The sequence below is a fragment of the Centruroides sculpturatus genome, unplaced genomic scaffold (assembly GCF_000671375.1).
Source record: "Centruroides sculpturatus isolate CEXI.00-Female unplaced genomic scaffold, Cexi_2.0 scaffold750, whole genome shotgun sequence".
Lineage (NCBI taxonomy): Eukaryota > Metazoa > Arthropoda > Arachnida > Scorpiones > Buthidae > Centruroides > Centruroides sculpturatus.
Window position 1 is genome coordinate 396,244 of NW_019384899.1, and position 15,168 is coordinate 411,411.

The 15,168-nt window shown below is 32.5% G+C and overlaps 1 protein-coding gene across 1 annotated transcript; it reads right to left on the reverse strand.

The window, feature by feature from the left end:
• Positions 1–12,960: 12,960 nt before the first annotated feature.
• On the reverse strand, positions 12,961–14,613 carry LOC111631458 (dual specificity protein phosphatase 3-like). The gene is made up of 3 exons (XM_023375705.1): positions 14,363–14,613; positions 14,065–14,294; positions 12,961–13,151 (listed from the first exon to the last, which is right to left on the reverse strand). Exons 1-3 carry the CDS (start codon positions 14,494–14,496, stop codon positions 12,961–12,963), a joined length of 555 nt encoding a protein of 184 aa, XP_023231473.1. The 5' UTR covers positions 14,497–14,613.
• Positions 14,614–15,168: the final 555 nt, after the last annotated feature.

The following is a 15,168-nucleotide window of genomic DNA, read 5'->3' on the forward strand; positions in this document are numbered from 1 at the left end:
GCGAGGAAGTAGCGATATTTTTATCGCATGCTCTATAGGGCTACAAGATAAAAAAAACTATGTTTATAAGACATTTTTTAAACGTATTGTTTCAGCGCTAGGTGTTAAAATTCAGACTATCAGATGTGCTCTGCAGCACTGAGAAGCGTTCGGAAAGCCTTAATCCCGCCCTTCAGCTTCTGTGCTGTACTAAAGTGCCAAGAAATGTAAGTGAACATTGCAAAAGTGTGAGGTTGTTTTTTAAAATTAACTCGTTCCGTCTTGGAGCACTAAGGTTATTTTTAGCAAGCCTATTATGGATTCGTCCAGGCCCAAAATGGTGTGGCCGTGTGGTGAGGACATATCCGGACGGAATTTCCCCAGGAAAACTCATGAGGGTTCCTGAAAGCGGTGGGATGCTACCTTGACTACTAGGTCATCCGGTCATCCAAATGTAAGATTCTGAAGGTAAGAAGCCAAAGGGCTGAGAGATGGAACCTATTTCGCAGTGGTGCAAAGCAGCATTTTAAGAGATATCTAACTTAAACCTTAAACTTTTCTAAGCTGAAAACAATGCGTTTGAAGAGCTATATTTATAACACATTTCTGAATTCCTTAGGCCTCTAGAATACGCTGTAAAAGTGCTGCCACTTCTCGCGGAAAGAACTGAATACATAAATACTGATGCTTCGGATTTTCGATTATTCGCCTAAATCATTGTCCAATCAATAACAGTAAATTTTATTTTCACAAATGAACAAACTGCGCGCCTTTAGAAAAATGTTTAATTTGTTAATCGAACTTTTTCTAAAGGAGCGCAATTAATAATTTATTTGCTTTTTTTGAAAATAAGTTATGATTATTTTAGAAGTTTTTCCCCCGATAGAAATGTACTTTAAGTCCGTGATGATTTATCAATTTGAGAATGCAATATGAGAACATTTTTCACCCATTTAGAATGAGCCAGCTCATTATAAAGGTCAGGCAGTAAGAGTGAAGAGAAGAAACAAGTTTTATATCTCAACTACGATGACGAATTACGGTGACAAATTCCTGTAAAATGCATAACAACATTCATCATAATTAAAAAAAAGTATTGTTTTGATGATCAAAGCGTTGAAATCTTTTGGGGAAGAAAAATTTTCATTAGAAAATTCCGAATTCAGCAGGAAATTCCTTTCAACTCCGCAAAGTTTTAGTAAAAGGTTATATATATTATTCATTTATTAAGCAATATTTTTAATAAACATTAAAATAGATTTCGGAAAATTAGAACATGATTTTTATAGATCTTAAAAGCGCGAAATACAGAAATAAATAAAAGTTTAATGAACTATTGTGGCTATAACAGGAAGTATCAATTTACATTATGCAAGTTATTTTAATGTTTTCTATATAGACAATAGAGAAATCTGATAAAATAAAATAATTATTTTAAACATTAAAATGTAAAATTAAGTATAAAATATACCAGTAGTATAAATAAAAAATGCTATAATTGCGTTAAAATATATGAATACTGCATTACGAATTGTATTATTCTATTGTATCCTTCTATTCAGGGCCGGATCATCGCATAGACAAATGAGACAAATGTCTAGGGCCCGGTTTTTAAAGGGCCCGGTCAAACTGTCTATTTTGAAAAGATTTGTAAATAAGATAGTTTACTTTTCTGTTGGACAACTGTATAATACTGGTAAAACTGATAAAATATGATATTATTTAAATATTAACCAAAAAGGTTAAATTAAACAAGTAAAACGGCAAAACCGTATTTGGGACACGACTATGTCTCGGAGACAATACTAAGCGGAATCACTTTGACGCTCAAAGCGGATCTCTTTCTCATTCTCCAATCTTCTTTGGTATCGCTGCTTTTGGGCGCGATCGTTCAAACTTCGCCAGCCACGACCACGAGGTCGTCCACCATGCATTTTCGATGAAATTAACCTATCCAATTTCGAAATTTCTCTCCGTTGCGTGTCGGCCCGGGTTGAATTTTTGTCGATGCCTAACGAAAATTTCTCGTCTTTGAAAAAAATAATCGTGGCTATTGTATCGTCCGAAATTTTTTTTTTTATTTTGCACAAACAATATACAGTTTAACCTGATTATAACGTCAAATTTTTACTGGTCCCACGATTTTACTATACTAGACAATGTTAAAAAACCTACTTGTAACGACATAAAACCCTGTTTTAATGTCATATTTGAAGCACTCCCAAATTTACAAAATTAGATTACAAATTTTATTTAAGAAAGAAAATACTACGTGTTCAGTCCTAGGGTCAGAGTCCATTTCCTTGAACGACTGTGGGTGGTACTCTCACCACCTGACTTCGGTTTGCCTGTTTGTAGAGAGAGTCGCCATTTTGTATTTTACTTTCACTCGGTTCTCGGTCCCGAGTACCTACAAGTCAGGTTTTTTTATGCGCGCATGATTTGGGCACTTAATACTCTGTGCCAAATTGCAACTCCTGACATGTACTCCTTCATACCTCTAAGCTGGTAACACAGCAAGCAGTACGATTTTATAAACAAGACATAGTCTTGTTGACAATTATTTTTTTTAAGGTAATATTGTTATTTTACAACAACTTTTGTTAGACATTTAATAAAACAAATTTCAATTTTTTAAATTTATAAACAAACTGTTCAAACTTTTCTAGAAAAACTAAAATTTATTGTTGTGTATTAAATATTTTTTATTAATAAAAATTTAAGATTTGTTTTAGTTTTTCACATTATTTAGTTTTGTTTTATTTATTGTTTTATATTTTTTGTGTGCTCTATTTCTTGTGAGCGAGGGGGCCCGGTAAGAAGAAAATGTCTAGGGCCCCAAAGTGGGTTAATCCGGCCCTGCTTCTATTGCCAAGAGTTCATTATCTTAGTAAATATTAACATTATTTACTAGCATCTAAGTAGAGATCAGTTTCCCATTGAAAGTCCTTCCAGAAGGCACTCCTCTTAGCTGATCGCAATACATGGGAGATCTTCCAAGGAGTGATGAAATGATACCTTGTCCTATCACTTCATCACTCCTCCCTCATATCAGCATTGATATAACTTTTTAGTTATAATGAGGATTGATGCTATTGGATGATTGGTGCTATTGAAGGATTGATGCTATTAAATTTTGGTGGTTAAAGATCGAGGGGGTGGGAAGATAGGCGGGTCGTCGTGTGTCACACATTTCCAGTTGGGTCAGAGTTAATTAAAATTCCGCTCGTTATTGGTATTTATAATTTTTTTTTTAAATTATGCTCGTCTCTACCCTCAAAACTAAGCTTTTTGACATTACATAATAATTAATAATATAAAAGTTTATAAAATAAAATTTCGTAACAGATAGCGCGAAACACAATTTTGTTTTTTTCTGGTAAAGTAATACAACTCGTTTCTATATTTAAAAAATAGAATATAGGCTAATACATTCATTGAGTAAAATAAACCATCCACAACACATATGACTGAATAACCAGACTAAAATACTATATTTTCTCTTTATACAATTATTTTGGGTTTCCCACAACATCGTTATGGGAGATTATTAAACAATTATAACGCATTATGGACAATTTAACATAATAGCATAGTATTCAGATTGCTCGAGTTAACGTCATCCAGAAAAGTTATTCCTTACCATCTGGCCTCAGGCAAAATGTAGTAATGAGAATACATGCTAGAGGATGACTTGCTCCTGGGAATGCATTGGTTGTAATTTTAGTGTGAATTAAGCTGAACTAACTGCTGCACTAACTGAAAAATAAACAAGACATATTGGAAAGTCGAATTGAATTTGCTCTTACAGATTTCAATATGGTTAACCAGTCAAATGTTCTTTAACTCTGCGAGGAGCATTAACCATTGTCTCAACAAGGATTCATTATGTGTTATTGTAAATCAGTGATAAGTAACCTTTTCTGCAAAGGAATTTGTAAGCTTCAGGTAAGCCTCATATACTTTTTCTTAGGAATTTCGAGGTTTTAAATCTGTCATCGCCACTATAACAGAATAACACACTCCATAATACTATAATGTATTAAAATAATACATGTCAATGATATGCAAACTAGTAATATGTAGTTTATTCTCATCTTTTCACTGATCACGTTTAATCTGAATGTTTCTCGTCACGATTATCAGCTTAATTAGGATTGCATAACGGCACCAGACAGAAAACAGGAAAATAAAATTACGTTGCCACACCCCTGAGTTTCTCATAATCACTATAAATGCTATTGCAGCAATAAAACAGAAATTTTAAATCGTTCACAAAACGTTGCGATTGTTTTAAAATCGCCTATAATGCCTTACGGGTAACAGAGAAAATCAACAAGCGAAAAAGTACGGTTAAACTTCGATTTAGCGCCACAATTTGTTCTCCTATAAAACTGGCACAAATTTGGCGTAACATATCTGTAAAAATAACCCGACTCCCGATAATTTGCTAAAGAATGCAGAAACTTTTTATTTTCTAAAAGTAACTCTAGATGGCAGTATACTGTCATCGTTCATTGCGAATAAAAAATACTATGCTGCCATCTTTTTACTAATACTTGTACTATTTCCTAACGAGATCGTTTTGACATGTATATGCTGAGTTCATGTATCATGTATATGTTGACTCCTATATAATAACTATTTAGAAAAGAATTAACCAACCATGGTGTTTTGCAAACACTTCAAAATATTTCAAGATAATTTCTATTTAAAAGATGAATAAAAAAGGAATTCATCTCAAATACTTCACGAAAATAATCAAATTATAATTTTTAACTGAATTCATATTTCGGATAGTTGGCGTTGGATAATCCGTTATAATGGATTCTCGTGAGGTCCAGAATGGGATCTAATTCGAACTCGAGAAATTTTTCACGGTTTAAATCAAAGAAACGATTGACAGCGATTGAATGGAAAGCAGGCTATGAGGAAATCTGAGAGGTCCCAGTTACGAGAATAGGAAAGAAGCAATTGAGAAAAATAAACCATAGTGTCGGCCAAGGATGACCTGGGTGCCTAGTCTCCAAAGCCGGCCCAAGAGTTTTTGGCACCTTAGGCAGATTTCAATCTTGGCTCCCTTCCTTTTTATTACTAGATGCTTTGCGCATTGACTAACCCACATACCTGCGACAGCTCTGGATGTACAGTACAGTACACACAATACATCTAACTAAAATAATTGAAATTTTTCTTTAACTGAAAAATTTCAATTATTAATTAAGTTCAGTTAAAGAAAATTTTCAATTATTTTAATTAGACGAAAAGAGAATTTTTGTATCCTAGGCGACTGTTTAATGCACCTAAAGCTCGAGCTGGCCCTGCTAATTTCGAATTATGAGTAGCAGTATAAACACACCACATAGTAACAACTCGTTCAGTGAGACCATTCAATAATCCAGTTCGTGATACATGGCACTCCCAACACGTTACTATTGGAGAGCCTATAAATATAGGGCACGTAATCAAAATCCACTAAAGTTTAGTCAAATACAAGCGTTTTTCCTTATCGTAAGCTCGGTCGAAAACAAAAACCGTTCTTTATGTTGTAGACAACAACTTTAAACACTGAAGCCATCAACCCGAAGAGGGGTTGCAAAATTATCAATCGGAAACGTATTGTTAACAGTGGCGTGCTGTGACATTTGATGAAGGGAGTTGTGTTTCTGTAAGAAGCCGACATCCAGGGGTAATCAGTCAATTGCGCGTCAGTGATGGTCTAGGGCAGGGGTGGCCAACCTTTTGCATACCATGCGCCAATTTTTTGATAGACGAGTTCAGATGCGCAGTGGCGTACCGTGGGTGTTAGCCGCCCGGGGCGGAGAAAAATTTCGGCCACCCTTTAATCAGGTATTTCAATTTAAAAGATCAAAATTCAGTTGTGTGAAAAAAAAATAAATAAAAAATGCGGTGGTGGTGTAGTTACCCGTACAAAATAGTCCCATTTGACATTAGTGGCATACACGATTGCGAATGTATCGTGAATCGTAGAAGCAAAAAAAAAAAAAANCTCTAAATGCATTTTTAATATCACAATTACATTCCGAATCGCTAGCCACGATATAAGGGCTACAATTAAAAATAAAATAATAAAAACTTGGTGAAATAAAATGTGTGATGGATGTACCGGTACATACCTGGTACAAAATATTCTTCAATTGTACGAATATACTTTTAAAGAAAATCCTAATTAAATATGGCTTTGTAAAGAAACGTACTGTACTGTACATAAAAATATAAAATATTCTTTACTTTTTAAATCTTAAAACAATGCACTTAGTCAAATAGCTCCCTACGAGTGGCTAATGAATGGAATCGAAGACGGTTGCAGAGCGTGCATACACGCGGACTGCCAAATCCCTAGGGTGCCGATACCGGTTAATGTCAAATACCTCTTTTGTCGCATCACTAGTATATCTCAAAGGACGCGACAAGGCTGTTGTAGATTTTAAACGTTTCTCGCCATAGCTGTAAAAATCTAAATATGTTAAACTTAATAGTCATTTGTTTTCTAACTAATTCATTTTAGGACCAGGTGTCGTCCACGGAAATTTCCAAAATTTACAACTTTTCGGTCACTCTCGTTGAACTGGAAAAATGTCTGTCTTTATTACATCTAATATTACGAAGAAGTCCTCACTATACTCGGCTAGAGATTGGTTCGGTTAAGCTTTTGTTTAAGTAATATTCTGGCTCTTTCAGCAGGGTTTTGTTTATGTCCCCAATTCCCTAAGCGCTTAATTATTTAACTACTTCTTAAGTAGAAATAAGTCGAAACCAGTTACTTTGTACTCGAATATTTGTAGGCTTGAGGAAAATGTGTATAAATCGTAAATTTAAGGAAAATAAATTCTAGAGCTTTTTCTGTACCTCGTGCATCTCTCTCATTCATTAAATTTAATTGTAAATGACGCTGTCAGTTAATTTTTTAACATTATACAAGAATTGTACACGTTTTCTTCTGCATCCCCTTAAAGATGGGATGTACGAAATCGTAATATCACTGGTTTAACATTGAATTCCGTGAGTAATATAAAATGGGAGAGCGGAATAAAAATATCAAATATTTTAACGGATTTTTTAAAACTCCTGTCAACTATACAGAACTATCGTAAAAACATACCAGTAAATTCTTATCGGTTGGGTTAAGTTATAAATCTACTCGTGATTCACGTAATCGGGCGAGGGTGGCCAAATATCTAGCAGGCGGGCGGCTAACAGCCCAGAACGGGTTCCAGATAGAATTGGATGCGGTATACGTGTAGCTTCCATCTGAGGTCCTAGGTTTCCACCGGCTAAACCGGGTTGGGTTGATGCTCTGTAAAGCGCATGCGCGAATCTGGCTTTTTGGATGCTGACGATACAGCGCTTCCACTCCGCCACTAATATTCTAATATACAATAGCAATCTTATCATTTTTTTCACGTGTAGTATAGAAATTTGTAATAAGATACGTAATGCGGTTATAATAAAATATTGTGCGATTATTTTCATATAACTAAAATTAATACGTATTTATTTTTAAGAAAATACAAGGAAAGCGGCTTCCAATGACGGCATGTCACTGATTGTTAAATAGGCGAAATAAAGACAACTGTTTTAATCTCGGTCTCTGTTAATTGCGCATAATTAAGAAAGACGTGATAAATATTAATATAAAATTTCTACAGCACTTTGCTCTTTGCAGTCGGCATGTTGAATGAAACAGCAGAATACAGTATTTATGACAAGTTTTATTGACAAAACAGTAGAGTACAATCAAATTGTACATCGAATCAGTGGCTGCACTACTTTAGAGTAAATGTTCAGTGTGACGACCACCAACTTCGTTACATAATGTACAACGATGAATCATGTTTTGTCCGACTCTCTGTAAGATGCCACGCTCCCCTCTAATGGTATTAAATGCTGTAAAGATGCATTCCGTAAGCTCATGAACTGTTCCTACAGGTGTTGCATACACAAGGGACTTTACATAACCTCAGAGGAAGAAGTCATGAACAATAACATGACGTCAAAGGAAGGTTAGCTACAAAAGTGAAGGGCGATCAAGTACTTCCTACCACTGTAGAAACTTTATATCACATTTCTGGCTATGGGTTCCTTATATCAAAACGTTCAACATTTCATCCTCTACAATCCCCCAAATTTTTAAAATGTCATTCTGATACACCCTGTATAGAAAACTATGAAGTTGGTAATAACAAAATCAAGGCGATTGTCATTTATAAATTTATTTTATTTTATTTTTATTTTATTAAATTTATTTTATTTATTTAAAATAAATTTATAAATTTATTTTACTAATCTAATAAAATTTATTTCAGAAATTTTAAATAAATAATTTTTAAATTTAAACAAAATAATTAAAAATTTCAAAAGTTTTGAAGGATGAGAATAATAAACAGCCAGTTAATAAACTTTCCGTATGGTTCTAATTTGTAGTAGTCACCCTTGTCCCAAGTTCGAAAAAAATTTCTTATTTCTAATTTATTTTTGACCTAGAAATATCAATATATTATTTATAACTCACTGTGCATAATAAGTCATAAATAAAAGTTCTCTCGGAAGGCTCTCTTCCTTTGGCAATTATGTTGCTCTAACCAGGGGCAGATCCACGTAGAGACCAATAGAGCTTAAGTCCTGGGCTCAGTGTCAAGGGCCCACAAAAATTGAATTATTATCATAAATTTTTTATACCATTTCATTAACAAAGAGCACTTATCGTATAGTAAAAATAATTAATATTAATACTATAATAATAATGATAATTTATAATATTATTTGTTTTATTGTAATCAATGAAACGTAATTGGTCAGGTCACCAAGTTGCAATTTTAAATCCCAATCTAAAGATTCTTGAATAGAAGTATTTGAAAGTAAGTACCGAGTTTCTTAGCAATTGGACGAACGGCCTAGAAGTATATAGCGAACAAACAAACAAACATCCTCATTTATGATCGCATGAGTCTATTTTGTAGTTACCCACCAAACCCCCCAAAATAAAATTGATTGACATGCGTAATTCTTAGCACGCGTTTCCATTACCATTCCGTAAGCACGTTTTTCATTGTTGCATAAACAATAGATGTTAAGAATACTTTTTCGGCGATTGTCTAAGTGAATTGTTCGATGCTAGTTTATCGAATGCGAATTTTGTTTAAAAAGATGAATTTTATGAGTAAGTTAAATTATTTTTATTCTATAATTATATTAACTCTTTAATAACGTGTTTGCAATGAATATAAAGACATACAATTAATAGTTTTTATTGGGATTTTTAAAAATCCCAATAAAAATGTTATGGAACGATATTTAACTTTGCATTCATTTTCTGCTGGAGACAATAAAGCCTGGACTCCACATTACCGGAATCCGCGACATAATCGTAAAACTGAAAGCCAAACTGACGAAACTTTCAGTTTTATAACGTTCAGTTGAACAGAAACCAGACTGAAAACAGAGTTAAAAATTATTTAACTTTTCCGTTTTCGTTCCGCGCTTCTGTCGTACTCCAACCAATAAATCCTTGCGTTTACGATAATCAAACTACTCGTGCATTAGTCACGTGTAGTTTGATTGTCGTAATGGCGGAAAGTGTAGCAAAAACGACGAGGAAACAAATAAATTTGGAATTCTTCATCGAAGTAGTTAGAAAATACACATGTCTGTACGACAAAAAAATGTAAATAATTCAAAGATTATTAACAATTTCATTGTTAACAATTATTAACAATTTCATTGTTAATAAATGCAGAGAAAGCATGGCAAAATCCGTAGAGTCGTCCATGTTTGACTCTACGACAATTACAGAACTGATCAACAGATGACGCATTTCTAGTGGTGTCAACTTAAAACGAAAACATAACTGAAACGAAAACTCTATATGTTTCAGTTCTGTTTCTGAGTTTCTGTTTTCAGGTAATGTGGAGTCCAGGCTTTAGAGCATTAAACGTATTTTCTGCAAATGAATAACAATTTATTATTTTATTTCTGCATCATTTCTAATATTTAAATATTCGGCTCCATTAAGATGAATAAAAAAGAAGCAAACAGAAATTACAACAACATTTTTATAATAACCTGTCAACAGTGGACTAGTTGGTTATGGTTTACCCCCCCCCAGTAGTACAGAATAAACGTAGGAAATTTTTAAAGTATTTTTCCATGCGTTTTTTCTCATTACCGTTTCGGAAAAAGATTTTGTAAACAGTTATGTCTAGTAAAGAAAAGTCTTTTTTTTTATTGTTACAAAATTCATTTTTATGTGAATTTATTTCCGCGGTAGTTTTAGGCTAGTTTTTGGCGATATCCCCGAAAAGAATTTGACGACCATAATCATCCCTCACCACTGCCACACGATCGCCCTTGTAAGATAAGATATTCAAAAATAAGATTGAAATCTATTGTTAATTTAAAATAATCTTATAAGAAGTTGTCACAACTGTAATCTAAAGGCAAACGTTCTAGTGTTTAATGTACACTTAAGACTTGATTTTGAATACATTTCAGGTTTTAGTCATTGAACAATGCTATATTTTATATTTACAAAATGTTTTGGTCTATTACATTATTTATCGATATTGCTGAATACAGATACAGCAAATAAATCGATCTTCACAGCTAGACAAATGTAAACAATGCTCATTTATAAGAAAAAAACTTGTAACGAAAGAGTAACAAATTTGGCAATTATTTTTAATTGGTTAAAATTATCCATTGATTTTCCTTTACTTTTTATCGTGGTTTCTCGAGTATAAATATAGGCTATAAATGAACATTTGATTATTTACATTTTTTGAAGTTAATCTACAAACTGAATATTTAAAACACATTTTACTCAGACTTTTTATTAAATTGTATCAATGAAGATAAAGTAAGCTTCTGAGTATAGCCTACGCTAATAAATATTTGTTCATTTATTTCGACTGAGAATAACTTTTCAGTAATATTACATTTTCAGTTGACTTTATGATTGAAACAATTTACACTTTCCACACAATCAATAATATCAAATCACAATGCAATATTTATGCTTTTATATCACGTTTAAATTAAGAAATTTCTAAGCAGAAATTTATTGATTTTTTTTATTTTAATCTTTATTTTTGTGGATTTGCTATAGAATAAAGTTTCAAATTATCTTTCTAGAATAACAATTTCATCTGTTTATTTGGTGTAACGGCGATAAAAATTATTTATATTAATGATGTCTCCAAAGTTCAGCGAAGTTTTCGCAGAAAAATAACATCAGAAATCGCGGCCGCGGTTTGCTGAGTTGTTCCGCGACGAAAACAAGCTTGAGCAATGGCGATGTCGAATGGTGCACACTCGGTAAGTAATCCTACAATTTTTTGTTTATAGCGTAGTTTATACAGATTATTCCCAATATATATATACGTATTTTGGAAATGTTGAGTCGGATTAGTCTAAAATCGATTAATTTTATGGAAGAAAACCGTTCAAACAGCCGTAGTCCGTAAACTTGACACGTGTCGGGCTGTGATTGGAAGGACTCGTAAGAAATCGGATTCCTAAAGAATGGAACGTATCTACTGTCTTATAGGGGGGGTCGACTGTATTTTATACCTCACCTCAGAGCTGACGTAACACTAGCTCAACTCCCGTAAATATTACGTAATCGGTCGGAAATAAAACTTTCGAAAAATATATCTAATGTCTATCTATATATTATATACTGTTATAAAGACACAAGCGCTGATAAATGATATAACCCATAGCCAATCAGAATTAAGGTTTAATTTATGACACATAATCCATATTATCCAATTGTTTGATCCGTACAAATTGCCCTGGGCAGTGGGTACCATGCTAAACCCTAGTTTCTGATGTTAGAGATCAAATAATCAGATTGGAAAGTGAATAAACAATTGTGGCTCAAGGGGGAAAGATCTCGTGTTAGTTTCGAACCCTTTCGTCTCCTTGACTCTTCATTCTCTCGCCGGATTAGCCTCGTGTAATATTCGAGCTGAAGGATTAGTATATCTATCGACTTACTGTCATTGAATACAATTTACCTAACTACTCGATGAAACTTGGTGAAACACAAGTAAAACCATTATCAAAATTTAAAACGAGTAAAAATTATTGTGACATCTGGCCTGCAATTTTTAATTATATTCTTAATTTATTTAATTTAAAATATATTCTGTCCACTTTAAATTAGTAGTGGCTTGCCCCTGTATATCATACTTTTCCTGATAACAACAGAGTCATGCCGGTCATCTATGTAACTCCCTTCTGGAAAAATTTTTTTAATTGAAATCACGCGAATTTCGGTCTAGACCGAAAGTTAATCGGGACTTCCTGGCCCTAAGATTCCCATATTTGGTCTTGACATTCATATATCTAACTTCTTTCTTGAGATTAAAGGGAGTTTTTTCAAGTTGCGGCCCAATTAGTTTCAAAATTTTCTTATAACGTCAGTACGAGTAGGCATAATAGGCAACAGGCTAAATAGAGGGAATGACAGCAGGACCATTCATCAGGAGAAGTATTTGTTTGAAATCCCAAAATTTAGTTTTATATACTGCACAGCCTATATAAAACACATTGTGGGTGATAGTGATATAAATTAAATTTTCTGTCGATACGCGGTTAAAAATGTATTCTTATGTTTTTTCTTTGTATATTTTTATTCAGAAGAAAGCACGTAAAATATTTATAAATATAAAAAGTACAATAAAAATTGTTTTAAAATGCATTAGACATTATTTTATGTAATTTTTCAATATAAATTCTGGTAATTTAAGATAATTTTACTATTTAAAAAGCTTGTTTCGCGTGAATGCTTTATTATCTTTTTTCTAAATGTTAAATCTTATTGACACGACATTAATCATAAATTAGGGACGAGATCAAAAATGCAGTATTTGAAATTCTAAACAATAAACTCTATTATATTACGATTATTTTTTACAACAATATTATATAACTAATGTTTCTTAACATCTGTTGATTTTATTTAGACTGTAGCCTTTCATTCAAGTCGCAGATTTGATACAAAAAACCTTCGTTTGGTGTTATTTCTCTTCTGCTTCTGACTAATCTAGTAGCTTCTTGAGCTGTCATATTCTTCTTTATCATTAAATATGCCAATACCAAAGTGGCTGAGCGACTGATGCCTTGTCGACAGTGGACAAAAACTCTACCTAAACAAAAATTAAAACTTTGTTACAAAGAGAATAAATCCTATATTTATCTTTTCAATGTTTACAGGTTTGTCTATAAAAAAAAATATGTTGTAAATATAAATTATTTTTCGCAAACTACTGAAAATCGTGTTTTAAATGATAATATGAGATTAATAGAAGATAAGAATTAAAAGTTTATTTCAAAACTTTATAAAAATTGTTTTGCTAGGCGTGGTCAAAGTTTTATCCCACTCGTGGGCCTTGATTGCTTAAACAGAAAGCTCCATCCCCTACATTATTTTTCTATATTACTTTAAGAAGATAATAGAATCGTCAGCTGTTAGAATCCTTTGGGTCGAACAATGATAGTGACGTAGCTACGGGGAATGTGAGGTAACTAAGCCCCCTAAAAATGTAATAGTCTCAGCTTAGACAGCAGTGCTCATATATGTAGTATATATAATAGACTTACTTTCATCAGTAAACTGTAGATAGTGTTAATTTTTAACACGTGAACTGCAACTAATAGTGCTAGTTAAAACAGATTCGTTGCATCCTTGTTCTCTTTGCATTGTAAGATAATGTAAACCTATTTTTGACAGATTAAATTAATTGCAGGTTCGTGTAAGCAATCTTACTAATACCAGGCTTACTTATAGGTCTACATAAGCTTTTTAGTTTGTTCCTTATTTATAAATCTGGCCTCACGATAATTTATTCTTTTCTACGAGACTGAACAAAGACCTCAGAAAAAATAAAATAAAATTTAGCAACCCTACCATAAATTTTGACTTAATAAGTAGATCTAGACCACCATGATCGGGTCTACAACTCAATATTAGAAAGAGGATCTATTGAGAAGTTCAGGTTAAAAGGGAAGAGTGTCGAGTAGTTTAAACATTTTACATAGAATATAATTTGATTATTTTACCACCAGACTGTAAAGCGTTGTCGATGTATTCGGCAACCGCATTAAAAAACTGATGTAGAGGAAAACTCGACATGTCCAAAGCATATATTCCATAAAAATCTATATTGACATCTTTATAAAATTCTGCACTAGTATCGATTAGATTTAACTCGGGGTCGGTACCGCATGCGGCATTTACAACGTGAGTAACGTTTAATCTTCTTAACAGCGGTCTGTTGAGAGCAGTTTCTCTAGAAAAGAACATTAAATTAAATAAAAATATAATAAAAGGATATATAAAATCAATATGTATACCTACCCATTTCCAAGTAGAATGTTCTCGTATACCTCATTATAAGGATCTTCTGGGAATTCGTATCGTCCAGTAGGAAATTTCAGTATAGAAATTAATTCCGATGGAGAGCAAATAGGACTCAATTTACTATCAGCCATAATAAAAATAACAGAAATCTGCGCATTGTGCTTTCTAAAAATAATCACTCTACGCGACGAGATTTGACCTACTTAACAACTGGATGAGTGAAACTGGAGTTAATTTCCTTTTAAAATTTTCGCATTTACAAATGTACATTTCATCATAATTATAATTAAAATTTTTAATTAGATATATTTTCTTCTAATAAGCTAAATCACGTAATTAAAATATTATAAAAGATTCTTATATAAAAAATTCCTTATTTAAATCCTTCTCTTCTGCTTCTGATTAATCTAATTGCTTCTTGAGCTGTCTTTTTCTTCTTTACCATCAAATACGCCAACACAATCCTTATTAAATCCTTAAAATATAATAAAATCTTTATTTAGTTAATTAATTGAGGACTTTTTAATATTTTAGAATGTCTACATTACGATTCTGTAAGTACAGTAATTTGTTTCTGCAATTACATTGATAACTTAAATAATATATTAAACGTATTCGAATTTTTATAGCTTAAATCCTTTTAAATGTATAGCTTAGAATTAATTACATTAATAAATATAAAAAAAATTTTATAAAATTACAAAATTTTTGTTGTAAATTGTAAAAGCAATATTTATGATGTTTATTAATGGAAAAATTATTGTTAAAAAGTTAACTTTCATATCATGAATTTTGAGTTAATA

What these genes read in the sequence shown, in the direction of transcription:
- LOC111631458 (XM_023375705.1), bottom strand. Translation starts at nt 14,496, where the DNA reads ATGGCTGATAGTAAATTGAGTCCTATTTGCTCTCCATCGGAATTAATT. An exon ending in AACATTCTACTTGGAAATGG is followed by an intron (nt 14,295 to 14,362) that starts GTAGGTATACAT and finishes GTTCTTTTCTAG; the next exon opens with AGAAACTGCTCTCAACAGAC. An exon ending in CAACGCTTTACAGTCTGGTG is followed by an intron (nt 13,152 to 14,064) that starts GTAAAATAATCA and finishes ATTTTTGTTTAG; the next exon opens with GTAGAGTTTTTGTCCACTGT.